The sequence below is a fragment of the Podarcis cretensis genome, assembly GCF_951804945.1.
Source record: "Podarcis cretensis genome assembly, chromosome: 8".
Taxonomy (NCBI): domain Eukaryota; kingdom Metazoa; phylum Chordata; class Lepidosauria; order Squamata; family Lacertidae; genus Podarcis; species Podarcis cretensis.
In genome coordinates, this window is record NC_137177.1 from 92474183 (window position 1) to 92499823 (window position 25641).

Sequence of the window (25641 nt, forward strand, 5' to 3'; positions counted from 1 at the left end):
ACAAACTGGAACGTGTCCAGAGGAGGGCAACCAAAATGGTCAAAGGCCTGGAAACGATGCCTTATGAGGAACGGCTGAGGGAGCTGATTCTATGAAATTAGTACAGAAGGCTGATTCAAACATTATTTTTAAAGGTTGGTTCAGTGGTAGAGTCTCCTTACTTCAATCCTCAACATCTCGGGTAAGGCTGGGAATCATAGAATCATAGAGTTGGATCTTCTCAGTGAGGGATCTTCTCAACTGTGCGCCCCCTTGGCTTGGCGCCCTGTATGGGGGAACCTCCCACACCTATAGCCCTCAACCTATTGGTGTTGCCAATACCAATGGTCAGCTTAGGTATAAGACAGCTGCTCTCTGTGGGATCATCCCCACTCTTTTTCTCCCGAAATCTCTTCCATTTGTCCTGTCAGGTTCCCTGGAAAACCCACTGTTTACGCTGAATCAGAACAATTGTCAGTTTGCAGAAAACCTCACTGATGTTTGCTTTGATTCAGCAGTAGACTGGGACCATGACTGTCATCTAGTCCCAGCCCCTGCAATGCAGGAATCCCAGCTAATGTATCAATGACAGATGACCATCCAACCTCTGCTTGAAAACCTCCAAGGAAGGAGAGTCCATCAACTCTCGTGAGAGTCTGTTCCACTGCTGAACAGCTCTTACTGTCAGAAAGCTTTTCTGAATGTTTAGCTGGAATCTTCTTTCTTGCAACTTGAAGCCATTGGTTTGAGTCATACCCTCCAGAGCAGGAGAAAACAAGCATGCACCCTATTCCATATGGCAGCCCTTCAGGTATTTGAAGATGGCTCTCATATCTCCTCTCAATCTTCTCTTCTTCAGGCTAAATATACCCACCTCCTTCAACCATTTCTCATGAGAATTGGTTTCCAGACCCTTGATTATCTTGGTCACCTTCCTCTACACACCTTCCAGCTTGTCAACATCCTTCTTAAATTGTGATGCCCAGAATTGGACCCAGTATTCTAGATGTGGTCTGACCAAGGAAGAAGAGAGTGGGACTATGACTTCTCTTGACTGGGACACTAGAGACTTCTGTTGATGCAGCTTAGAATAGCATTAGCTTTGTTTTGCTGCTGCATCACACGGTTGACTCATGTTCAGCTTGTGGTCCACCAAGACCCCGTGATCCTTTTCACAGGTACTGCTAGTAAGCCAGGTGTCCCCCATCCTATATATGGGCATCTGGTTCTTCCTGCCTAGGTGCGGAATCTTACATTTGTCCCTATTGAAATTCGTTTTGTTAGCTTGCACCCAGTTCTCCAATCTGTTAAGATCATTTGGAATTCTGATTTTGTTTTCTGCAGCATTAGCTACCCCTCCCTTCTTTTTAGGCTCCCCCCCCCCTTGTTGTTGCCATTTCTGTGTAAATCTATCCTTTGGAAGGTGTATGCAAATATGAGGCACAGTGGCGTTTTGTGCCTGCTTGGCAAGGCCAGGCCCCCATTTGCATGGCCCCTGGCTGGGCTGAGTGGAGCTCCACTTCTTCCACAATGGTAAGATTGTCGTTTGCTTTCTGCCCAGGTATTTTAGGGTTGGTGTTCGGAAGAGCTTTCTGCTGGGAATCTGGGTCAGCTAAAAGTGAGTCCAACCGTGTGGCTTGTGGTGACTTATTTTTTAAAATGGCAAACTGATAGAGAAATGTGGTAAACAGAAGATTTGAAAAATGAGAAAATGAAATCGACACTCCTAGGTGTTTGTTACCAAAGCCTAATAAAAATTGTGGTAACCATCTTTACGCTTCTTGTTTCAGAGAAGCTGTCTTCTTTGGGAATAAAATGTACTATGCAGTTGTGGTCCTCCTCTGCCCCTCAGTTGTCAGGGGACTGGAACTGGGACTGATTTCATGTCACATCTGTTAAACACTGAGGTCTGGCAGCTGCCACTATAATGGGTGGCGAGTATGTGGAAGAAGGACGTGCACATTGCAAGGTCTGCCCAGGCTGGGCAGAAATTAAGGCACCTCTTATCATGTGAACTCTTTGTAGAGATGCATTACAGACTGTGGGATTCATATGACTGGGTCAGGCCAATCCACAGTTGCTTCTGTATTGCTTTTTGATGTAGGATTGTTATCCTTTGTTCACTCACATTTTACAGAGCATCCGCACAACGTTGTCATCACGTCATTGCATTCCAGTGTTGTCCTGGGCTTTTTGAGACTTGGTTATTTGGGTTGTCTGTGCCCTTAAAAATGCAGCTCTGACATAAGTGTGTACTGGAACTATCTTGGGAGGGGGGTGTTAAATTCCTGGTTTCTTTCCAATATTTCTTTTCTCTTTTTTCCCATTAAAGCAAAACTGTACTATTTTAGTAGGTGGTATAGAAGGGACAATTAAACACTTGAGTTGCTTAACCTCAAGGCATGCAAAATACTGTAGTCTCTATTGGGGCACCTTCACCCTGCACCAAAAAAAGCACCCTCAATATTCTGTAGCTTTTTAATGTGAGTCCTTATATGCAGCAATCACTACTTAGTTTTTGCATAACTCTATTTTGTTTCCAAACAGTTTGGCTCCATACTACCCAAGGGGATTCTTGATTAACAAATATAAGAGGAAGATTTTAATTTTGTTTTCTCTCTATAATTTCCTTTCCTTCTTTTTGCAGAACATATTTGGGAAGAATAAGACTCCGTGAGCAACCTTTTATTGACTTGTGGCTTATACTCAACTGCAAGCAGAAAAGTGGGCTTAGAATCATAGAGCCATAGAATCGTAGAATGGCAGAGTTGGAAGCATAGGTGTAGCCAGGAATTGTGTTGGGGGCAGAACTGAGCTATCTGCCATGTGATTGGTCACTTAGTGACGTATTTTTATTTATTTACTTGATGGGGGGGGAGCTCTTACCATCAGAAACTTTTCCCTCACATTTAGTCAGAATCTCCTTTCATGTAATTTGAATCCATTTGTTTGGGTCCCACTCTGGAGCAGCAAAAAGCTCAAGCTTATTCTATTCAGTATGGCAGTCCTTCAGATATTTGAATAAGGTTATTATATCACTTATCTTATCCATGCTAAGCAAACCCAGCTACCTCAACCGTTCCTCATAAGGCTTGGTTTCCAGACCCTTGATCATCTTAGTCACCCTCCTCTGCAGACCTTACAGCTTGTCAATATCCTTCTTAAACTGTAGTGTTCAGAACTGGGCACAATATTCCAGGTGTGGTCTGACCAAGGAAGAATAGAGTGGGACTATGGCTTTCCTTGCTTTGGACATTATACTTCTATTGTTGCAGCCCAGAATTGCATTAGCATTTTTTGCTGCTGCAATCACACTGATGACTCATGTTAAACCTGTGGTCCACCAAAACCCCTAGATTCTTTTCACATGTACTATAGGCAATCCAGGTGTCCCCCATCTTACATTTGTGCATCTGGTTCTTCCTGCCTAAGTGACATTTGTCCCTATTGAAATTCATTTTATTAGTTTTGACTCAGTTCTTTACTTTGGTAAGATCCTCTTGAACCTGGTTCTATCTTAGCTAGGTATTAGCTACCCCTCCTAGTTTAGTGTCATCTTCAAATCTGATGAGCATCCCCTTAATTCCTTCATTCAAGTCATATCCAAAGATACTGAGCAACACTGGGCCTCTGGCACCCCATTTGTCCTTTTTTCCTCTTCATCCTTTATTCTACTATCACCAGGTTGGGCACTGTTTTCCTTTAGGAAGAAGACAGAGGCAGGTACAGGCTGAACAGTTCTGCCTTCTCTCTCTCATCCAACAGCATTTCTCTGTCTTCTCCATGCAGAGGGGCTGCCACTTGCTTGCTCTTCCTCTTGCTTCAAACATAGTCGAAGAAACCTTTTTATTATCTGGAACCTCCTTGCAAGCTTGAGCTTGTTCTGAGTTTTAGCCCACCTGACCTTCACCCTGCAAGTGTTGGCTACTCATTATATTCTTCCTTCATGATTTGCCCCTTCTTCCATTCCTTACACATGCCTCTTTTAAATCTCAGCTCATCTGCAAGCTCCTTATGCAGTCACACTGTTGTTTTTTAGATGTCTCCCACTTTTCTTTCTTGTAAGAAATGTTTGCAATTGTGCCTTCAGTATCTCACCTTTAAGAAACTCCATCCATCACCGACTCCCTTCTCTTTGAGTTTTCAGATCATGGGATTTCACCCAGTAATTCCTTAATCATTTTGAAATCAGCTTTCTTAAAGTGCAGTGTGTGTGTCCAGCTACACTCAGCTTTTCCTTTCCTCTGTCCAGTGGTACCTCAATATGCCCAATACAGTGGTACGTCGGGTTACATACGCTTCAGGTTACATACGCTTCAGGTTACAGACTCCGCTAACCCAGAAATAGTGCTTCAGGTTAAGAACTTTGCTTCAGGATGAGAACAGAAATCATGCTCCAGTGGCACAGCAGCAGCAGGAGGCCCCATTAGCTAAAGTGGTGCTTCAGGTGAAGAACAGTTTCAGGTTAAGTACAGACCTCCGGAACGAATTAAGTACTTAACCTGAGGTACCATTGTATAATGAATCCCAAGAGAACCTTTCTCCCAAGGTTCCCACTACTTCCACCTCATTGATCAGTTCTTAGCTGTTAAAAAGGTCCAAAATAGTTGACCCCCTTGCTGCTTTTTCCACCTTCTGGGAAATGAAATAGCGACTGGAGGTTTCACTCTTCAGTGTGTGGAATAAGGGTTAAGGTATAATTGTGATAAAGAGATTGGTATTCTTGTCCTCTTTCCCCCCTTCTTTTTTCTTTTTCTTTTCTCTCTTTTTTTCTTCTCTTCTTTTGTTTCTTTGCTCTCTTTCTCTCTTAGATCAGCCTGGCTTTTGTTGTATTTTATCTTAAAAACTTTAAATAGAAATTGATTCTTAAGAAAAACACATTGCCCATCCCTGGAGGATTATACAAGGCACAGAGGTTCTTCCATAGACAGTTTGCTGGGAAAAGGAGGAGGGTCCTGAGGGAAGACTATGTCTAATGCGCTGCTACAGAGCGTCTCTGGCAGATACTTGTTCAGTCCTTTTTGGACGCAACTACCCAGGGCCAAGTGGAAGAGGAACAGGGAGATTGCCATCTTAGCTCATGAAGCTTCTGAATGTCTAATTTTGTTCCTGCCCTTCTTAAAAGGTCCAGAGTCCCACCTGTGCCTCCCAAGCGACCAGGTAAGTACATGACACAGGGATGCCTGTGTTGCGTTCATCACAAAGAAGTGGGGGGGTGTGTGTCCCCTTTTAACTCTCAGCCCCTTAACAAGCTTCAGTTCCCAGAAATCTTTGGGGAAGCCATGGCTGTGTAAAGGGGTATCATAATGCTTTAAACATTTGGTGCAAATGTGACCTTAGAATATAAGGAAGGCTCCAAAACTCCTTTATTGCGGTGTCCTTAAGTCCCTGGGCACAAAGGCCATCAGCCCCTTTGAGCTGAGCTGCCCAGTTATGCTTTCAGTGGTGATTTTCAAAGCCTTGAGAGACTGAATCTGTTTATTAATATGAAAGTTTTAAATGGTATCTTATGATGCTTGTTGATTTTGTTGTTGATGTCTGTTTTTTTGGGAAACACTTTGCGGGAAGTTTTGATAAAAACATGGCTGAGCCAAAGCCCTTTGTGTGTTTCAGAGAAACAACTGCAGGGGGTAAGTATTCTGCACAACCAGCCAGCTCCCAGCCCTATCCCTGCCATCTTGACCCCAGAGCCCTCTTGACGTCTGCTCCCTAATGCCAACGTCACCCCTAGATAGCCCCCTATGGCAGACCATCTTTATGTTCAAGTGAACCTGAATTTCTCTACTTGCTTTGTGTGTGTGTACTTGCCACCCAGTCATAGCAATGGCAAAGCCCTGTGTTTTTCTACCGCTTTCTATGGATAGCTCTCAATTCTGCCTTGGGAGAGATTGAGAAAAATCTATGGAAACCAGCCCAATGGTTGTATGTCCACTCCCCCTGAATCCTGGGAACTATTGTTTGTTAACGATGCCAGGATTGTAGCTCTATTAGTGTTAAACTACAGTTCCCAAGATTCTCTGAGGGAAAGAAGGCACTTTCAATGCATGCTGCGCACACTCAGGTGGATGTCCTCTGGACCTGGCTATTTGCTGGCTTCGATTTTGTTCTTAAGGCCCAGAGCAGTTTCTTTTGTGGCTGCTCCCTAGCCTTCCATGACTGCAACACAGCCTGGACCACCGCATATTCGAGAATGTGAGGGCCTCACCCAGCTTCCTCCTTCTGTTCTTGTAGGTTCCCAGTGATACTCAAGAGAAGGAGGAAGATGATCTGTATACATATGAAGTCCCCCCAAGTAAAGGGCAGAGCAAGGAAATGGTTCCAGCGCTTGCAGAGAACATATATCTTGGTAAGTTGGGAAGGGTGGGTAAGACTCTGGAAACAGGACTCTCCAGAGTATGGAGGGGGGTGTGTGATTTAGTTTACATTGATAGGCAAGCCTGTCTATTTTGAACTTTCGGAAATAATATGTGAACCAAAGCACAGCCCTCCTTTGAAGGCGGCACTCTTCTGAATTTTGCAATGCAGTTCTCCAGCCAAGTAATGCGCATAAAAAATGCATATACTGGGGCAAAGTGTCCACAAAATTGCATATACTGGTGGAAATAGCATACAAAAGGGCATATAAGGGGAAATGGCTTTGCAAAAAATGTGTTTATCAGGCAGAATTGCAAACAAAGATGGGGTGGACTAGATGATCCTCGGGTCTACAATTATATATTAGGAGCAATTAAAAATGAAACATTGCTGGATTTTTATGAGGACTTTTTTAAAAATTGCAAACTGATGTGGGAATGTGGAGAAATAAACTTAAGAGTGGAAAAATGAGGAAACAGAATTAATTGAGAGATTCCCCCATCCATACTCTGGAGCCATCATCACAACCAGCAAAGTTCCCTGTGCCATTTTGATTAACAAACTGGTTAATTGCAGGTTAAATGACAGTACTGCCAGGTAGGCTTATTCCAAGTTGGAAAACTGTACGCAGAGAGTGCTCATCAGTGAATCCCCATTGAACATGGTCTTAACAGTGTGTCCGTAGGTGACTGTGGAGGCCAATTCTGGATCCACACATCCATTCACAGTGGGGACATAGGTTTTCAGGCGGGAGTTGATCATGGTGAGGGTTTGCCAAGCATGCCTTCCTCTTCACACACCTCTTCCCCTTTCTTCCTGAGTTTGAGCATCTTCAAAGTCCATGACACCTTTGGTAAAGTTGTTCTTCAACTGGGGCGCTGGCAGGCCAGTGTTTCCCAGTTGTCAGTGTTTATACTACTTTTTTTTAAGATTTGCCTTGAGAAAGTCTTTAAACCTCTTTTGTTGACCTTCAGCATTACACTTTCCATTTTTAAGTTCAGAATAGAGTAGTTGCTTTGGAAGATGATAATCAGGCATCCAAACAACATGACCAGTCCAACGAAGTTGATGTTGAAGAATCACTGCTTTGACACTGGTGGTCTTTTCTTTCTCCAGTACACTAGCATTAGGATTCTTAACAAATGTGCAAATGACGCACAACTGCTTTGCAGATGGTTGGGGACATGGAGGGGAAGGGCTGAAGGAACTGGATATGAACAGCCTAGAGAAGAGAGAGCTAAGAGGGCACAATGATGTTACAAGTATCTGCCTGTCACACAGAAGAGAGCAAGGACTTCTTCTCTTCTGCCACCCAGAGGGCAGAACTAGATGGGTTTGAGCTGCAGGTGGATTTTGGCTGAACATTAGAAGAACTTTCTTGACAATAAGGATAGGGGACAGTTCAGTTCAGTTCATATCTATAAAGAAGCCTACCTAATTTGAACTTTCCTAAACACTAGGCAGACAGAAACACAGCCATTCGAAATTGCAGTTGTCCAGCCAAGTAACATGTACACAAATACATACACTGGGATTAAGTTTCCATAAAAATGCATATATTTGTGAAAATGATCCAGAAAAATGTATTATATTAGGGGAAATTGCATTGCAAAATGTGCATATTAGGCAAAAGTACATAAAAACATTTGTTTATGAGGAGAAATTTGTACTAAATAGCTAATGAATTTTCATGAGGATCCAAAATAGCAATAATTGCAAACTGCTGTGGAAATGTAGAGAACTGAATAGAAGAGTAGAAAACTGAGAAACTGAAAGAAACTGAAATTGGCAGATTTGCCCATCGCTACTTGATAAGATCTGTTTGTCAATGGGATCAGTTACCTAGATGGGTCGAGGTCTCCCTCATTGGAGGTCTTTAAGCAGAAGCTGCACAGGTGTCTGCTGGAGAAGCTCTGTCTCTGGAATACCTGCCTTGAGCAAGGTGACTGCATCACCTGCAAGCCCCCCCCCCCTGGGATTCTAGTGGGAAGAGGGTGGGTGGAGTGAGCCATGTTGACCAGGAAGAGGAAGGGGAGAAGTGAAAGGTGCTTGTGGGGGCACAAGAGTTATAGCTGGGACTTGTGATCTCCAGTTCCCTCTCAGGTTGTCTCTCTGTCCTTAGATCGCCCGGCCTTGAGGCGCTTCTCTGAGCCACACAACCTCCTCCAGCCCAAGTCCCTTCCGGTGAGTGATGTGTTGCTTGCACAGGCAGGACCGCTGTGCTCTCCAGACAGCCAAGTATCATCTCTCTGGCTACCTTGCAGGGCATTAAAACTGCAGGGAGAAACTGTATGTTCAGCATTTTTAATCATTTTCCTACTTTTTATAAGTTTTAAGTTAAGAAATGAAATCTTTTGGATTTGGGATGTGTCCTTTTTTTGAAAAGCAAAATTTCTTTTGCACAAGGGATCAAGACACACAAGGACCTTCTCCAGATTGGTGTTTTTCTGCAGCACCATTGGCCCAAAAAAATAGTGTACTGTATGAGTGGTGGATTTATACTGAACCGTCCACACTCCCTTCTGTTTTCTTAGTTGTTCTGTGTTGCTTCCCTGGTATTACTGCATGGGTGTCCCTCCAGATGGCAATAGAGCCCTATAAATATCAGGATAATACCCCACCGTAAATGCATGGCATGAAAAGTTACAGGGCATGTACTGACGGGATGCAAAACTGTATGTCTGTCCACTCCAAAACTTTCACAAGCACAAGCAGTGTTGAAAGCGGGATCTTGTCTAGCCCTACCAGTCCTACCAGGAGCAGAAATCATCATGAATACAGAATAAAAAGAATGTCTGGAGTGTCCCCGTTTCAATGTGAAGCGCAATTCAGTTCTCTTTCATGCCTTGCAGTTCCTGTCCAAGCCTGGAGCAGATGCTGACGACTCCAGTGACGGGACATTCAACTTCCTGGCCATAGAAAGAGGTCAGAGGAAGGGGCTGGGCTGAGAAGGGGAGCAGGTGGACGGGGGGATGATGCCTTCCTGGGGACTGAGGATGTCTGAAGAACCTGCGGGATCAGGCCCATGGCCCATCTAGGCAGAGGGCCTTCTCGGTAGTGGCGCCCACCCTGTGGAGCGCCCTCCCATCAGATGTCAAAGAAATAAGCAACTATCTGACGTTTAGAAGACATCTGAAGGCAGTTCTGCTTAGGGAAGTTTTTAATGACTGATGTTTTAATGTATTTTTAATCTTTTGTTGGAAGCTGCCCAGAGTGGTTGGGGAAACCCAGCCAGATTAATAAATTATTATTATTATTATTATTATTATTATTATTATTATTATTATGCCATTCCGTTCTCACAATGGTCAGCCAGATGCCCCAAAGGGAAACCAGCAGGCAGGATCCCAGCACAAGAGCACTCTCCTCCCACGCAGCTGGTATTCAGAAGCATTGCTGTGGAGGCAGGCCAGAGCCACCAGGACTCCTAGTCCATGAATCCACCCAGTCCTCTTTGAAAGCCACCCAAGTTGGCAGCCACCACTGTGTCCTGTGGCAGGCAGTTCCATAGTTTACCTGTGCGTTGTTCTTTTTTCTGTCCTGAATCTTCCAACGTTCAGCTTCATTGGATGTTCCTGAGCTCTAGCACCGTGAGAGAGGGATATAAACTCTCTCCACTTTCTTCATGACATGCATAATTTTGTGTACTCCTTTCATGTCACCTCTTGCTCACCTTTTCTCTGAACTTAAAAGTCCAAATTCTGCAACCTGCCCTCAAAGAGAAGTCACTTCATCCCTTGAACATTTTCATTGCCGTTTTCTGAACCTTTTGAACTCTAAATCTCCTTTTTGAGAAGAGGCGACCAGAACTGCGCACTGGACTCCAAGTGTGCTCTGGGGTTGTATAATGACATCAAGCAATTTTATTTTCAATTCCTTTTCTCATGGTCCTTGGCATGGAAATTGCCTTTTTCACAGCTGCTGCACACTGGGTCAACTTCTTCGCTGAGCTATCCAGTACAGCCCTAAGGTCTTGTGATTATTATGGGGTGATTGTCATGTTTGGAAGCTGGCAAGGCAAAGAGTCTCGCTGTTTTTTCACCTGACCCTGGAAAAGCCAGGCTGGGCCAGTGGGGGTTGGGGAAAGCTGTGGCACCAGACAGGCTCAGAACGTAAAGCACTAAGCAGGTCTGTGCCACTTTCCAGATTAAATATCTGAGTCCAAGGCTCTTCAACAAAGAGGAGGGAGCACTTAATTTGTTTTATAGCTGTGCATGGACAATGGCAGCATTGTTAGCATCCGTCTGTCTCGAGAGACAATGGAGTGTGCTGGGGCGGGGGGTGAAATCAAACTGCTGCATTAGCGGCACCAAAATGGCCTGGCTGATGTGGTCCAAAGTAAAGCAGAACAAGACGTCTGGCACCATCTTAGCTGCAGGAGTTGCTGGAAGGAGGCGTACAAGGCGCCATGCAACCCTTTTAGGGACTCCTTCCAGATTTGTGTAGGGCTTAGTCTTTAGCCTTTACTTCTCCAAAAATATCCCACAAGCAGTGGAGGTTCAGGATCAGAGATTTTCTTCTTCTAGTTGGGTTTCCTTCCCAGGCGGATGAGCCCCACCTGCCCCTCACTTCCCTCTCCAGACTCATCTGCTCAATCTGCTGGAGCCTCTCTTTGCATGCAGGGGATAGGCAGTCCCTAACTAGCCGAGGGTTTCAGACCCATCAGCTCCCCTCACCTGGTTTAGCCAGCCAGTGGAAGCCATTCCCTGGGGTATGGCTGCTGTCGCCTGCTGGCAGCTTCTAAGAGCCACAGGTGAGATACTTACCTGGCAGGGGAGATACCATGATCGCTAAAAGCCACAGGTGAGATCTGAGTACACGGTAGGGACCAAAGGCGCACAAACCACCCCAGAAGGAGCATGACGTGCCCCCACCAGAGGCACTGCCCCCGCAAGCACCCCATACACCCCATACATTTAAAACACTTAACATCCCCAAAGAATCCTGGGAACTGTAGTTTGTTAAAGGTGCTGGGAATTGTAGTGCTGGAGGGGTAGGCCACAGTTCCCAGGATTTTTGAGGGGTGAAGAGCTTCAAATGTATGGTGTATATGCAGCCTAAGTCTCCATTGAATCAATTGGGCTTACTTCTGAGTTAAGCTTCATGGTTAAGCTCGTGCTGTCAGCTTCCTCCAGGGCATTCTCTGGTTAAATGTCACAATGAAGTCACAAAGTAGCCTAGTTTGATTCAGTCTCAACCCAGAATCTGTAATATGGCTTTGACAGCATGGCTCTACTTTACAGGGTTGTTGAGCAGAAGCGAACAGTTTACTCCAAAGTGCTATGAAATAAATATTCTTCTTAACCTGAGAGGCGGTGGTCCTTGCTTAGAAGCCCTTCCTCAAATCCTACATGTTGGTTTGCAATTACTGGGTGGTGTGTGGAAAGCACTTTGCTCATGCTCAGAAGTAATGCAGATCCTTTCTTTGCAGCTCTACAAAAAGGGATGATGAAGCAGTCTGTGCCGCCGCCTCTTCCTCTCTCAGCCCGACGGGGGTCTCTGCCAGTCCTGGGTCCCTCTGGGCCCCAAGCGAAAGCTCTCACCAGCAGAGGTAGGTGGAATTGCCAGCCAGCTGTGGCATCACTGGAATCTGTGACTGAAGGTTGCTTGAGTAAATTCTTACTTCAGTTGACCGGAGACAGGCAGCTAAGGGTCTTTCAGAGTATTAAGTAAAATTCATTCCCAAGTTATACCTGAAGATCCTCTGCCTGCTTGTCTCCTTGTCTCCTAGATTAGACTACCAACCTTCTTTTTTTATGAATATTTATTAGCATTTTTTAAAAACAAGACAAAAACAAAAATAGACAAAAGATAACAAAAAAATACAAAAATCCAAACTTGCAAACAATTAAAAACACATAAAATTTCAATTACTTATTTTCATTTAACTTGTTTCTCAGACCTCCTCACACCTCCCCTTCTTGTATTCCAATTTAAATTGTTAGCTCAGCAAGTCCTTATTACTTATTTCTCAACTTTAACTTAATAATTTATTTTAACATATTGTTATTTCACTTTTCCTCTTTCTTCCATATTCTCAATTTATTTTTGCAAACCTTATTTTCATTTAATTTAAACCATTTTAAAAACCAATTTTTGATTATCCAAACTTAAACCTCAATATTTATACATCATCGCTCATTCTTAAACATTTTTCTAAGGTCGACCAAAATTTCCCTTCCACGGCTTTCCCCATTTTCATACAAATAGCAAAACAAGAATAAAAACAGAACAAATTATAATTATATACCCTTTGGATTCCCAAACTCCACCCTCCCCCTTCCCGGTTTCAGTCCCCAACAAGTGTCCATCAGTCCCAATATACTGTTTAGCCTGGAGATCTCACATCCGAGGCTCTTAATTCTCTCTCAGTTCCTCTCTGCCAGTCTTTTTGGTAGTCCTTAATGTTGAACCCCAAATCTCGGAGAGGCTCCGGCCCAACAGGATCCATGTTTCTTCCAGCCAGTCCTCCATATTTAAAAGTAAAGCCTATGGGGTACTCCAAATCAGGGGCGCCGACTTATAAAAAATATTGGGGGGGGCCCATACCGGGGTCCTGCCCCGGGAAGTTTTCTAAATTTCAGATGAAAATTAGTGAGTTTTAAAGTTTTTTAAAAGTATTTTACAGTCATATGATCAACATTAGAACCCCGAAAACTCGACTCTCTATAACTCCACACTCCGGGAAACTCGACAAGCCTGAAACACTTTTTGGCTTTGAAAAAAGAAACAAAACATAAACACGCATGGTATTTTCGTAAAAAGCTAATTTAATTTACAGTAACAATTATGCTTATAGACTATTACAGAGCAGTGAATATATAGCTCTGAAAAGACTGAAATGATATTTAAATAAATCCTAAACTATCATTAAAAGAATAAAACATAAAATATTGCTGTCGCACAGTAATAGCACTTTAATTAATAAGTGAAATAGCTAATTTAAGCTTACTTTGAATAAGGCTGAGGGTTCATTAAATAAAAATAATATCTCAAAGTTAATGCTTTAATACAGTTAATAAAGTTAATTTGTTGTTGTTGTTGTTTAGTCGTTTAGTCGTGTCCGACTCTTCGTGACCCCATGGACCAGAGAACGCCAGGCACTCCTATCCTCCACTGCCCCCCGCAGCTTGGTCAGACTCATGCTGGTAACCTCGAAAACACTATCCAACCATCTCGTCCTCTGTCGCCCCCTTCTTCTTGTGCCCTCCATCTTTCCCAACATCAGGGTCTTCTCCAGGGAGTCTTCTCTTCTCATGAGGTGGCCAAAGTACTGGAGCCTCAGCTTCACAATCTGTCCTTCCAGTGAGCACTCAGGGCTGATTTCCTTCAGAATAGAGAGGTTTGATCTTCTTGCAGTCCATGGGACTCTCAAGAGTCTCCTCCAGCACCATAATTCAAAAGCATCAATTCTTCGGCGATCAGCCTTCTTTATGGTCCAGCTCTCACTTCCATACATCACTACTGGGAAAACCATAGCTTTAACTATACGGACCTTTGTTGGCAAGGTGATGTCTCTACTTCTCAAGATGCTGTCTAGGCCTGTCATTGCCCTTCTCCCAAGAAGCAGGCGTCTTTTAATTTCGTGGCTGCTGTCACCATCTGCAGTGATCATGGAGCCCAAGAAAGTAAAATCTCTCACTGCCTCCATTTCTTCCCCTTCTATTTGCCAGGAGGTGATGGGACCAGTAGCCATGATCTTCGTTTTTTTGATGTTGAGCTTCAGACCATATTTTGCACTCTCCTCTTTCACCCTCAATAAAAGGTTCTTTAATTCCTCCTCACTTTCTGCCATCAAGGTTGTGTCATCTGCATATCTGAGGTTGTTGATATTTCTTCCGGCAATCTTAATTCCGGCTAGGGATTCATCCAGCCCAGCCTTTCGCATGATGAATTCTGCATATAAGTTAAATAAGCAGGGAGACAAAATGCAGCCTTGTCGTACTCCTTTCCCAATTTTGAACCAGTCAGTTGTTCCATATCCAGTTCTAACTGTAGCTTCTTGTCCCACATAGAGATTTCTCAGGAGACAGATGAGGTGATCAGGCACTCCCATTTCTTTAAGAACTTGCCATAGTTTGCCATGGTCGACACAGTCAAAGGCTTTTGCATAGTCAATGAAGCAGAAGTAAATGTCTTTCTGGAACTCTCTAGCTTTCTCCATAATCCAGCACATGTTTGCAATTTGGTCTCTGGTTCCTCTGCCTCTTCTAAATCCAGCTTGCACTTCTGGGAGTTCTCGGTCCACATACTGCTTGAGCCTTCCTTGTAGAATTTTAAGCATAACTTTGCTAGCGTGAGAAATTAGTGCAATTGTGCGATAGTTGGAGCATTCTTTGGCACTGCCCTTCTTTGGGATTGGGATGTAGACTGATCTTCTCCAATCCTCTGGCCACTGCTGAGTTTTCCAAACTTGCTGGCATATTGAGTGTAGCACCTTAACAGCATCATCTTTTAAAATTTTAAATAGTTCAGCTGGAATACCATCACTTCCACTGGCCTTGTTATTTGCAGTACTTTCTAAGGCCCATTTGACTTCACTCTCCAGGATGTCTGGCTCAAGGTCAGCAACCACACTACCTGGGGTATATGAGACATCCGTTTCTTTCTGGTATAATTCCTCTGTGTATTCTTGCCACCTCTTCTTGATGTCTTCTGCTTCTGTCAGGTCCTTTCCACTTTTGTCCTTTATTATGGAAATCTTTGTACGAAATGTTCCTTTCATATCTCCAATTTTCTTGAACAGATCTCTGGTTCTTCCCATTCTATTGCTTTCCTCTATTTCTTTGCATTGCTTGTTTAAGAAGGTCTTCTTGTCTCTCCTTGCTATTCTTTGGAAATCTGCATTCAATTTCCTGTATGTTTCACGATCTCCCTTGCATTTTGCTTGCCTTCTCTCCCCCGCTATTTGTAAAGCCTCATTGGACAGCCACTTTGCTTTCTTGCATTTCCTTTTCATTGGGATGGTTTTCGTTGCTGCCTCCTGTATAATGTTACGAGCCTCCATCCATAGTTCTTCAGGCACTCTGTCCACCAAATCTAAATCCTTAAACCTGTTCCTCACTTCCACTGTGTATTCATAAGGGATTTGACTTAGATTGTATCTTACCGGCCCAGTGGTTTTTCCTACTTTCTTCAGTTTAAGCTTGAATTTTGCTATAAGAAGCTGATGATCTGAGCCACAGTCAGCTCCAGGTCTTGTTTTTGCTGACTGTATAGAGCTTCTCCATCTTTGGCTGCAGAGAATATAATCAATCTGATTTCGATGCTGCCCATCTGGTGATGTCCATGTGTAGAGTCGTCTCTTGTGTTGTTGGAAAAGCGTGTTTGTGATGACCAGCTTGTTCTCTTGACAGAACTCTATTAGCCTTTGCCCTGCTTCGTTTTGATCTCCAAGGCCAAACTTGCCAGTTGTTCCTTTTATCTCTTGACTCCCTACTTTAGCATTCCAATCCCCTATAATGAGAAGAACATCCTTCTTTGGTGTCACTTCTATAAGGTGTTGTAAGTCTTCATAGAATTGGTCAATTTCAGTTTCTTCAGCACCAGTAGTTGGTGCATAAACTTGGATTACTGTGATGTTAAAAGGTCTGCCTTGGATTCGTATCGAGATCATTCTATCATAAAGTTAATACAGTAAATAAAGTTAATACAGTAATAAAGTTAATACAATAAAGTTAATACAGTATGCCTAATACTGTATGTAAATACTGTAATACTGTATGTAAATAATGGGCTTTAATTGGGTCTTACACCCTAAAAATATTTAAGTATTTGAAAATAACTAATACAGTACTATAGTAATATAGAAATACAGTACTAAACTAGTACTAATATTTCGAAACTGAAAATTTAACATTCTGTATGTATTTAATTCTCTATTTTATAAAGATTTTTAATATCTGACAGTGAGTTTGGAGTAGCCCAATGCAAAAATCCTGAGGATCCATGTGGATCCATGCTTTGTAACCACGTTTTTGCACCATTGTGGCCCCAGGCCACAGTGGGTGTGTGATTTTTTTGGTGCAGGCTGTAGCCATGGACATGCTATGTTATCTGATGGTGAATTTGGGGTGACCCAGTGCAAAGATCCTGTGGATCCATGCTTTGTAATCACGTTTTTGCACCATTGCAGCCCCAGGCAACAGTGGGTGCGTGATTTTTTTGGTACAGACTGTAGCCATGGACATGTAATGTGATCTGATAGTGAATTTGGGGTGACCCAATGCAAAAATCCTGAGGATCCATGTGGATCCGTGCTTTGTCACCACGTTTTAAATGGGGAGGGAAGGAAAAACACAGAAGGGACAAGAAGCACAAGAGGGGTGTGCGGAGAAGCAGCTGGCTAAGAATGCAGGGGAGGAGTTTAACGGGGTGGGGGGAGGAAAGGAAGGCAAAAGTCCCCCCCCCAAGCCAGCCCTCTCTCTCTCTCTCCCACCTGCGAGTCCCTAGAGCACGGAGAGGAGGAGGTGGTGGGCTGGAGCCTGCGCGCAGTGTGACTAGGAAAGAATTAGAAGGAAGGACTCAATCCTTTCCTTAACCCTCTGCTTGCCAGGAGGGCAGGGGATTCCCTGCTCTTTGTTGAGTTTGAGCAAACGCAGCAACAGAAGCGGGTGGGCAGTAAGACCCTGAGGCAGAATGCAGGAAAGCAGCAGCTTCCGCCTTCCCTCCGCCCGACCGACCGATCTTATTTTTGCCTGATTTTTGCCTATTTTTGCCCCTGCGCTCCGGCGAGTCAGCTCCAGGGACCACACATTCGCTCAATAACACGCACAGACATTTCCCCTTACTTTTTAGGAGAAAAAATCTGCGTGTTATAGAGCGAAATTTACGGTAATAATTTTCTTAAATTATTGGGGGGGCGGAGCCCCCCCAAACGAATTTTTGAGGGGGCTCGGGCCCCCTCAGGCCCCATGGAGTCGGCGCCTATGCTCCAAATCTTGTTTCGTACTCCTATCAAGTCCAAATGTCCCCAAAGCTCCAACTTCCTTAACCAAATTTCTAATCCTTCGGTCTTCAGATCTCCACATAAGAAGATCTCTCAATTTTCCACTCTCCAATTCAGGCCAGACTTTCCACATCAGGTTTTTGTTTTGCTTTGTTTCCATCATGTCAGGCCTCAAGTTACAGTTCTCTTTTAACATCTGCGAAATTACAGCTCCTCCTTCCTTTTGTTCAGGGGCAACATATGTCTCCTTCTCCATATTCTCAAAGCTCTCAAGTTTCTCTGTTGGTCCAATTGAATAGGCTTCCTGTTTCAAATCCTTATCAGTTTCAACAAGGTTGTTTACTGTTAAGTCCAGAGTTGTAACATTTGCAGCCAAAACATTGATTTGGCCTTGTAACTTTCCCAAGAGAACAAAAGCTCTGTCCAATTCAACCTGGATTTTCCCTCCTCCAGCCATTCTTGTAGTGTCCCTAAACCCCTTCTAGAGGGATTTTAGTTACTATTCCTTTCAGCTCAAATCCAAAAATCAAGTTAGTTTGTTTCAGCCCTTCCTTGTTTTCAACAAATTGTAACAAATATAACCAGCAGAAGCAACAGAAGCAAGTTCTCTTTTTCCGTCTTGACAGCTAACTTGACAGCTGTCAAACTCTTCAGAACTTCAACAACAGGCTCTCTCGCGGGACGCTCCCGGATCCGGGGGGGGGGGTGAAACTTCAGCTCCCAAAATTAATTTTTTATCCTCCAGTAAAATTTCTTATAATGTCAAACCGTGAAGTTAAAATCTTTTTACAAAAAGAAAAGAAAAGGTTCTCTCGACCTTAGTTAGCAGATCCTTTGCTTTAAATTATTTACAAAGGGGGGGGGCGACTTCCTTTTTAAACCTTCCCCGCTCGTTCCTAATTCATCAAAAATTTTCTTTAAAGTTCCAATTTCCGTACTACTCACGGGTTGTTGCTTTTATGTCCAATTGTTCAAAGGAAAAAGTCAGCGCTCTCCGACAATGGCTTGCGGCTTCACTCCACAGGAGAAGCGGTCTACTCTCAGCACCGCGCCGCACCCCGTCCCCGTTCCGGAGCCTTTAAAAAGGCTCCTTCGCAGATTGGGGGGCGCAAATGGTGCCCGCCGAGTCACCAAGCTCACAGGCTTCCGTGCCTGTGATTTTTAAGGGTCCCCGCGTCGCCGCCGTGGCAAGACCCAATCCTGCAGAGCCGATTCCCTCCGGAGCTCAGAGGGAATCCGTCATTAGCCGATGGCACTAACCCGGAAGTCTAGACTACCAACCTTCACCCACCTGGTGCTCTCCAGATATTTTAGACTACAACTCCCATCAACCCCTCAGTGGTCTTTGGGATGGGAAGGGAAGAAGGCAGGGAGACCTACAGCATACATAACTGGGACAACCATGCTTTCCTTCAAGGCGCCCTGGGCTCAACCTTCGTCTCAGAGTGCCCTGATTTTGCACCGACTGCGGTGGGGCTGGCGGAAGCGGCTCCTGCAACAGCAGTGGCATTGTGAAGGAGCACTTCCCGGCCTTTGGGAAGGAGGCGTGAGACTCTGGCAGGCTCCTGGAGCCCGCCTGCCTCTTCTCCTAAGTCGCCAAGCGCTTGCCTGGCTTTGGGAAGAGTCAGAGCACGGTGCCTTCTTCCCTAAGGCAGGGCTGGCAGCGCTTTGGGAAAGAGGCGCGAGGCCCGTGTCCCAGTTTTTATCAGCAGAATGTTGGATCATTTGCAACAGTAGATGGAGCCAGAGCCCATGGCAGGCTGAGCCCACTCCTTGTAGCTTGGTCCTCTCATGGGCTTGGGAGACTCTCCACCCCAGGGCTGCCTCTGTGAGTCTAAAAATGGGTTCACTTTGCATAGGGGCTGCTTGAGGTCCGGTGGGAAAAGTAGGCTAAGGAATGAGACGTTAGTGTGTTGATGCGCACATCCCACTTGCTGAGTAGTGTGGGAACATATGTGTTTCACACCACCCCAATTTCTGAGTGTCAAGAGACTCCAGGGGCGCCAGCACTTGCCCAGGGTTCGGCTTCCTTGGAATGAAGGTCACTGGAGACTGAGGTGTCTTTAGGATATATGGCTTCATTTACACATATCTACAACCTGAGACTAAGGAGGAGGGGGCTGGGATAGCTCAGTTGGTAGAGCATGAGACTCCTAATCTCAGGGTCATGGGTTCAAGCCCCACGTTGGGGCAAAAGATTCCTGCATTGCAGGGGCTGGACCAGATGACCCTCAGGGGTCCCGTCCATCTCTATGATTTTAACCTTATAAAATTCTAAGCTGACAGACGGTGCCACCTCCTGGCAGGCAGGTGGAAGCTGACTGAGGTTGGGGGGGGGGTGGGCCAGAGCCCAGTGGAGGAGCCTCTGCCAAAGTGACAGCCAAATAGCCCTAACCCCTCCCAGGGCTAAATGGGGTAACATGCTGAGAATGCCCCTGTGGGGAGGGGGAGAGCCGTGGCCCCAGGTGATAGGCGGGGGGAGAGGGATCCCAGGTGTGAGGCAAGTTGCCAGAAAGTGTGTTGGGTTTTTGGCAATTCCAGTGGGCAAACTGGGCACTGCCCCCCCCCACTCAGCCCCAACTGCCTGCCCTCTGACATACAAGGAGGGAGAAGATGGGGACCAAACTAGCATTCCTTGTCTCTGCCTGTCATTGGCTCTGGCGCCACCAGCTGTGGGGCTCCCTGCTTTCTGCCCTACCAATATCAGGGGTACAACACTGAACAATTCCCATTACTGGTCTGGTTGTTAGTGGTGCCTTTGCAGAGTTAGATCTTAATATATATGCAGATATTTTGGTTTGAACTGTGCTTTTTAAAAAAATGAATGAATGAATGGACATTATTGAAATGTTATTACATGTTTGAAATGTACTGCGGCTGGTATTACTGAACTGCTTAATGATTATTTTTATGTATTGCTGTTCTTGCTGTTCAATACCTTGCATATTGTAAGCTGTCTTGGTCACAATTTCCTTTGTGGAAGGGCAGCATATAAAATTGGAGTCCAATTCAGCCAACCTGGTCCCCTCCAGGTGTTTTGGAATGCAGGGGCTCATGCTCACTGCTGTTTTTCTAGAAAAAGAGGTGCCAGAGCTCACCATGAACTTTTCCCTTGTTCTCTTAGAATGGCAATGGCGCCCACCTGAGAGGGGCTGGAACTGAGCTCTGCTGAGCTCCTGCTGCCTTTGGGAGGGGGTGAAGAGAATGGGGGCTGGGGGCTTGGGGAAAGAGGCAGAAGAGGAATTGCTGTTGGCTGCTAATTCTTGTCTTCCTTTGCACCACTTTGCAGATCCTTTACCAGCCCTGAAAGATGATGAGGTAACTAAGAACCCACCTGCCATTTAGAACATATGCTGCTTCAGATTACTGTCCCTGGTTAGCACATTTGCAGCAAGGGTAACTTGCAAGTTTCCCTTTGGTCAGCCGGAGAAACGACCAAGACCATAGGAAGGACAAGATGGGCCCTCCCTCACCATTCCATGGGCAGAAGCTGACCTGTCTGGCTGCTGAATCTCCAGCACTGAAGAGAAAATAGTTCTCCCAAGGAACCTGAAGGAAGCAGCCTAGATTTAGGGGACCAAGGCAGGCAATGTTGCATACATAGCTCTGTCTTCCAATGGCGGGAGGAGCTGAGGAGGAACTGCCAGGGGGCTGTTGCCACTTCCTTCTCCAGCATCTGCTGCCTGAGGCTGTTGTCCCATTTGGCCTAATGATAAGGCCGGCCCTGGCTGGAGAAGAAGAGGGAAGCAAGTGATCAGCATGTGAGTGATGTTCCCTCTCTCTCTCTCTCCCCACCCCCAGGAGGAGACCCAAGAGGAATCGATCTACGTGGAATGTGAGCCCAGAACAGGTGAAGCCCCTTTCCCCACCAGAAGCCACCACTGTGATGCTTCTAGGAAAGGATTGTAGCTCAGTTCCGGATAGCAGACTTAGCAAGCAGAAGGTCCCGGGTTCATCAACGCCTGCCATCTCTGACTTATGATGGGAAAGTCCTTTTGTCCAGGACCTTTGGGGCCTTCTTAAGGGCTGTTCCCAGACTCATCTTGTCGTCCCCCCCCCCCCCGCCACTGATGGCCTCCTGACAGCAAAACAATCCTCTGTGTTTTAAACCATATTAAGGTAAAAAGGTAAAGGACCCCTGGACAGTTAGGTCCAGTCAAAGGTGACTATGGGGTGTGGTGCTCATCTTGCTTTCAGGCCGAGGGAGCCGGAATTGTCCACAGATAGTTTCCAGGTCATGTGGCCAGCATGACTAAACCGCTTCTGGCACAACAGGACACCGTGATGGAAACCAGAGCACATGGAAACTCCATTTGCCATATTATCTTCCTTTCATTATGTCCTTTAAGCAGCTGCCATTTTAACATTGTCTTTGATCTTCATTGTGATTTTGCTTATTTGTTGCATATTGGACTTTATTGTTGACCCACTAGGGCTTTTTTATTTTGTTAAGTGTGATCATCATCTGAGTGATCCAAACATGTGACAAATGGATGGATGGTCTGCTGTATCTGGAATACGGCAGCTTCACATTGTCCCCAGTGGTGCTAGGTGCTTGTAGCCAGCAGACACCAGCTGGGACCAAAGCCGCCCAAAGAGGGGTGCTGAGCTCCAGCCTGCCACCTTCCTGGTGGCCTGATCCTCTTTTTCCCCTTCCAGCTTCCGTGCCCCGCAAACTGCTTCCTTGTCCAACCCCAGTGCCTCCTGTCCAGCCTCTGAAGCAAGCCAGGTGAGTGTGTCCTCCTTCCAGAAGAGAAAATCCCAGTATCTGTACATCGGGGTAGCCCACAAGGTGCCCTCCAGATATTCAAAGAGTCATAGAATCGTAGAGTTGGAAGGGACCCCAAGGGTCATCCAGCCCAGCCCCCTGCAATGCAGGAATCTCAGCTCAAGCATCCATGACAGACGGCCATCCATCCTCTGCTCCAGCCCTCATTAGCCACTGCACCATGGCCATTAGTCAGGAAGGATGAGAGTGAAAACTTCCATGAACACTGAGATAGGATATTAGTCTCTCTGTCCCTTACTGTCTCTTCAGAGGGGCAGCGGTTTTCCAGGGTCGTTGGCAGGTATCCCTCACTTTAGCCCTGCATTCTGGGACTCACTGCACTGAAGAGTCTGAGAGCTGAATGAAGTGGTCTTTCTTTGAGCCAGGGGTCAATTGCTTCAGTACTTGCACCGCACCCCCATTCTCAGTGGTGATGCTCAGTATTAGGGAGGGGCCCCCTGCACTGCCTCCCTGACCACTCCTAGCCCTGCCCTGAACAAGTGCTCAGCAATCAGCATAGTGGGCTGGCCTGTTCTAGACTGGAGGGACGAGTACCTAGGCTGGCTGTGCTCCTGGATCCAGCCTTGTTGCTTGAGACCCAGGTCTTGTTCCAAGGAGCTGCAGCTGGTTCAGCAGCTATGGTCATCCCTGGTCCAAGGTGGTCTGAGAACAGTGTTGCATGCTCTAGAAATTTCCTGTTCCGATTCAGAAGCTGCACAATGTGGCTGCGCTAACTACCCAATGGGTCACTGTTGATTACTGAGAGGGCGAGAGGCAGAGGGGTCAGTGCAGTGCAAGGACAGCAGTGCAGCCAATCCAGAACTGCCCCCAGCACATTTGCAGGGCATGGACTCCCCAACCCTTCTCCCCTCTCCCCCCTCCCCCCGCCCCCCGTGACAGCGACTCACCTGCCCAGAAGCTCTTGCCTCGCCCTGTGAGCTGCTCCTGCTCAGATTTTTGAAGTGGGTCTACCAAGGCTTCTCTTTACTGTTGCTGCTATTTAAACTGTTAATGGTTTTAACCAGTGTTTTTTTCTGGGAGGACGCAGGGGGATGCATACCGCTAAACATTTTGTGAATCTAAGTTTGGCCTCATTGAGGGGCAGTATTTCAATATGAGTAGGAAAATGAGAATACCCCTAAACATTTTTTTTTAGGGGGGAAAAGCACTGGTTTTGACTACATATTATGATTTGGAATGACATTGTATTTCACTTTGAGGTCACAATGGGATCAAAAACAGCATGTAAGTGCATGAAATAAAGACATAGTAGTTGTTGTTAAGAAGCAGTGCTGTCTTGAACAGAGATTAACTGCTCTCTGAAATTCACCAAGGACCTGGGCACGTTCACAGTTCTTTCCCTTTTCATAATCAAATGCTCAGTCTGAGACCTGGGTTTGCAAATCTGTGGATCAAGGGGTTCTAGATCCTAAATGTCACAGGGCTAATGTCACACCACAATCCTATTCTCTCTCCCCCCCTCTCTCTCTGATGTTAGGCCAGCAACCACTCCATCAGGACCCCAGAAGGTAGGTGTGGGGGCTGGCAAGGGAGCACTAGAGAGCTTGAGATGAGGGTGATGGCCAGGGGAGGTCTCTGGAACTTTGCATTCATGGGCTTAACTGTTGTTTTGTTTTGTTTTGCTATGCTAAGGCAGGCCACCACAAACTCAGGATGCAGCAAGCCAAACTGCTTAACCTACCCTACAGGGCTGTTGTGCTGAGAAAATGGAGGGAGGGAAGAGAGGAACTTGTTCATGAGAAGAAAGGGCAGAATAACTAAAGGGACCTATGGGACCACTTTGTCTCAGATTTTCCTGCTTGACAATTGCACTCCTCAGAGGAGGCATCACTAAGCGAACCGAGTGTCCTAGAGTTGCACTTAATAAGCACTTGAGCTCTGGCTTTTAGTGTTGCAGCTCCAGCCCTCTGGAGTAAACCATGAACTGAAATTAGACAGGTGCCTAGCGCCTTGATAACATTTTTGTTTAAGGAGGCTTGCCCTGAAGTGCGTGACCCAGTCATTTTAGGGAATGAAACCTGTGAATTTTTATAAATGCATTTATTGCTTTTAGTTTAGTGAGTTTGTAATTTTTTTGTATGGTGGTTTATAAATCAGGCCTGTGATGAGGAAGAGGATGTCCGGGAGCAGGGGTGCATGGAGCTAGCCCTATGCAATTGCTGGGCAACAGGTAGAGATACCTAGGTTATGGGAACAGGAAGTGAAAACTCTGTGCGCTCGTTTTCTTTCCAGGCCTTTGCGGAAAACCTGTGCAAAGGTAAGTGCCACACCCTGAAGCCTCTGCATCAGCCTTTGCCAACCTGGCCCCTCCAGATGTTGGACTACAGCTCCCACCAGCATAGCCTCCAACATGTGGAGTCCCCAAACTCGGGTGCACGAGATCATGGAGCTTTTTTCAGGACCGTGCTCTCACTATGCCCAAAAATGTGTGTTTTGGGGTGCTGCACAAGATTGTAGCCCTGAAAAGAAGCGTGTTTCTGGGGCAAGATCTTGGTGCAAAATTGTGTGAGATCATGGTGACCTGGGGGGTGGGGGATAGGGGATGGGATGTCCTGGTTTTTCTGGGACACTTGCGGGGTGAATGCACCAGCCCCAGCCATGTGATGCTGAGGATTGGGGGCTTATTCTAGTGGCTATCTTTGGGATCCCCTCCTAGTCTGTGGTTTCATATCTGTAAGATGAAATTCTGTACAAACAGAGATTGCTAAAATGATCAAAGAAGTCTCTTTTTGAGTTAATGACTTTAGCCAAGTGTGTTGAGTATCTCTTTGCGCGGCTGCCATGGAATTTTGAAGGGATCTGGCCCTGCCTTGAATCTTTTTTTGCAGGGGGGCTTGGTGCCCCTGCTCAGCTGTACATGAAGATTGGACCAGGGATCATCTTCATGCAGAGCAGATTCCCGATCCCCAAGCGACAGCTGTGCCCTGATCTTGATTGCTCATGCGATGTGTGTGTCATTCATGCACTGATGTGGCACAGGGAATATTTGCCTGTGTAATACATATCTCAGAAACCCTGAAATGTTCTCTCTATTTCAGGTGTGTGTCTGAAGAGTGGATCTGTGCCAGAGGTGAGCAAGGAGATCTTGCCTGAGGATTCTTTGGCTGCCCTGTCCTCTTGCTTATAGAGCAGCAGTTAAAGTTTAACCTCCCTAATCCCATGGGGCTAAGCATAACAACTGGGGGGGGGGGGCACTGCTGTAGCTAACACAGAATTGTTACCAACAGCAAAGAGTCCTGCAGTATCTTAAGGATAATGCATTTATTATGACATAAGGGTTTGTGTTCTAGAAGAGTGATGCCTCTTCTTTCGCCTGCCATGCCTCATTATCAGGGCACATATGAATTTATTTAGTATTGCCGTGGGTGTGGGGTTTTGAGTTTACTTTACGGCTGCAATGTGCCCAAGAGTGGTATTATGGGTGGGCAAATCTGTCCATTCATTCCACCGTGGGTTTTTTCAGTTTGTGATTATTATTTTTAAGTCCCCATTAAAAATTGTCGTCATTTTAGTGCCCTTTCCTCCTAATACACACATTTAAAAGCTGTTCCCCTCAATATAAACTTTGTAT

General features: G+C 45.6%; 1 protein-coding gene across 5 annotated transcripts in view; it reads left to right on the forward strand.

Annotated features, from left to right (window-relative positions):
• Window positions 1–1398: 1398 nt before the first annotated feature.
• The window catches only part of LOC307223172 (SH2 domain-containing protein 6-like), a gene marked incomplete at its 5' end in the record, with an annotated part of 30851 nt that continues 6608 nt past the window's right edge, over window positions 1399–25641 (forward strand). For 3 of the 5 annotated variants that reach the window (XM_079989013.1, XM_079989014.1, XM_079989017.1), the window contains 13 exons: window positions 1468–1512; window positions 2627–2652; window positions 5105–5164; window positions 6219–6325; window positions 8456–8517; window positions 9186–9258; window positions 11765–11884; window positions 20571–20599; window positions 21083–21131; window positions 21941–22010; window positions 23548–23578; window positions 24303–24327; window positions 25109–25140. In XM_079989013.1, coding sequence (XP_079845139.1) covers window positions 1468–1512; window positions 2627–2652; window positions 5105–5164; window positions 6219–6325; window positions 8456–8517; window positions 9186–9258; window positions 11765–11884; window positions 20571–20599; window positions 21083–21131; window positions 21941–22010; window positions 23548–23578; window positions 24303–24327; window positions 25109–25140 — 729 coding nt within the window. Of the gene's footprint in view, window positions 1598–2626; window positions 2653–5104; window positions 5165–6218; window positions 6326–8455; window positions 8518–9185; window positions 9259–11764; window positions 11885–20570; window positions 20600–21082; window positions 21132–21940; window positions 22011–23547; window positions 23579–24302; window positions 24328–25108; window positions 25141–25641 lie in introns of all 5 variants that reach the window. The other 2 variants (XM_079989016.1, XM_079989015.1) reach the window with 2 other exon arrangements.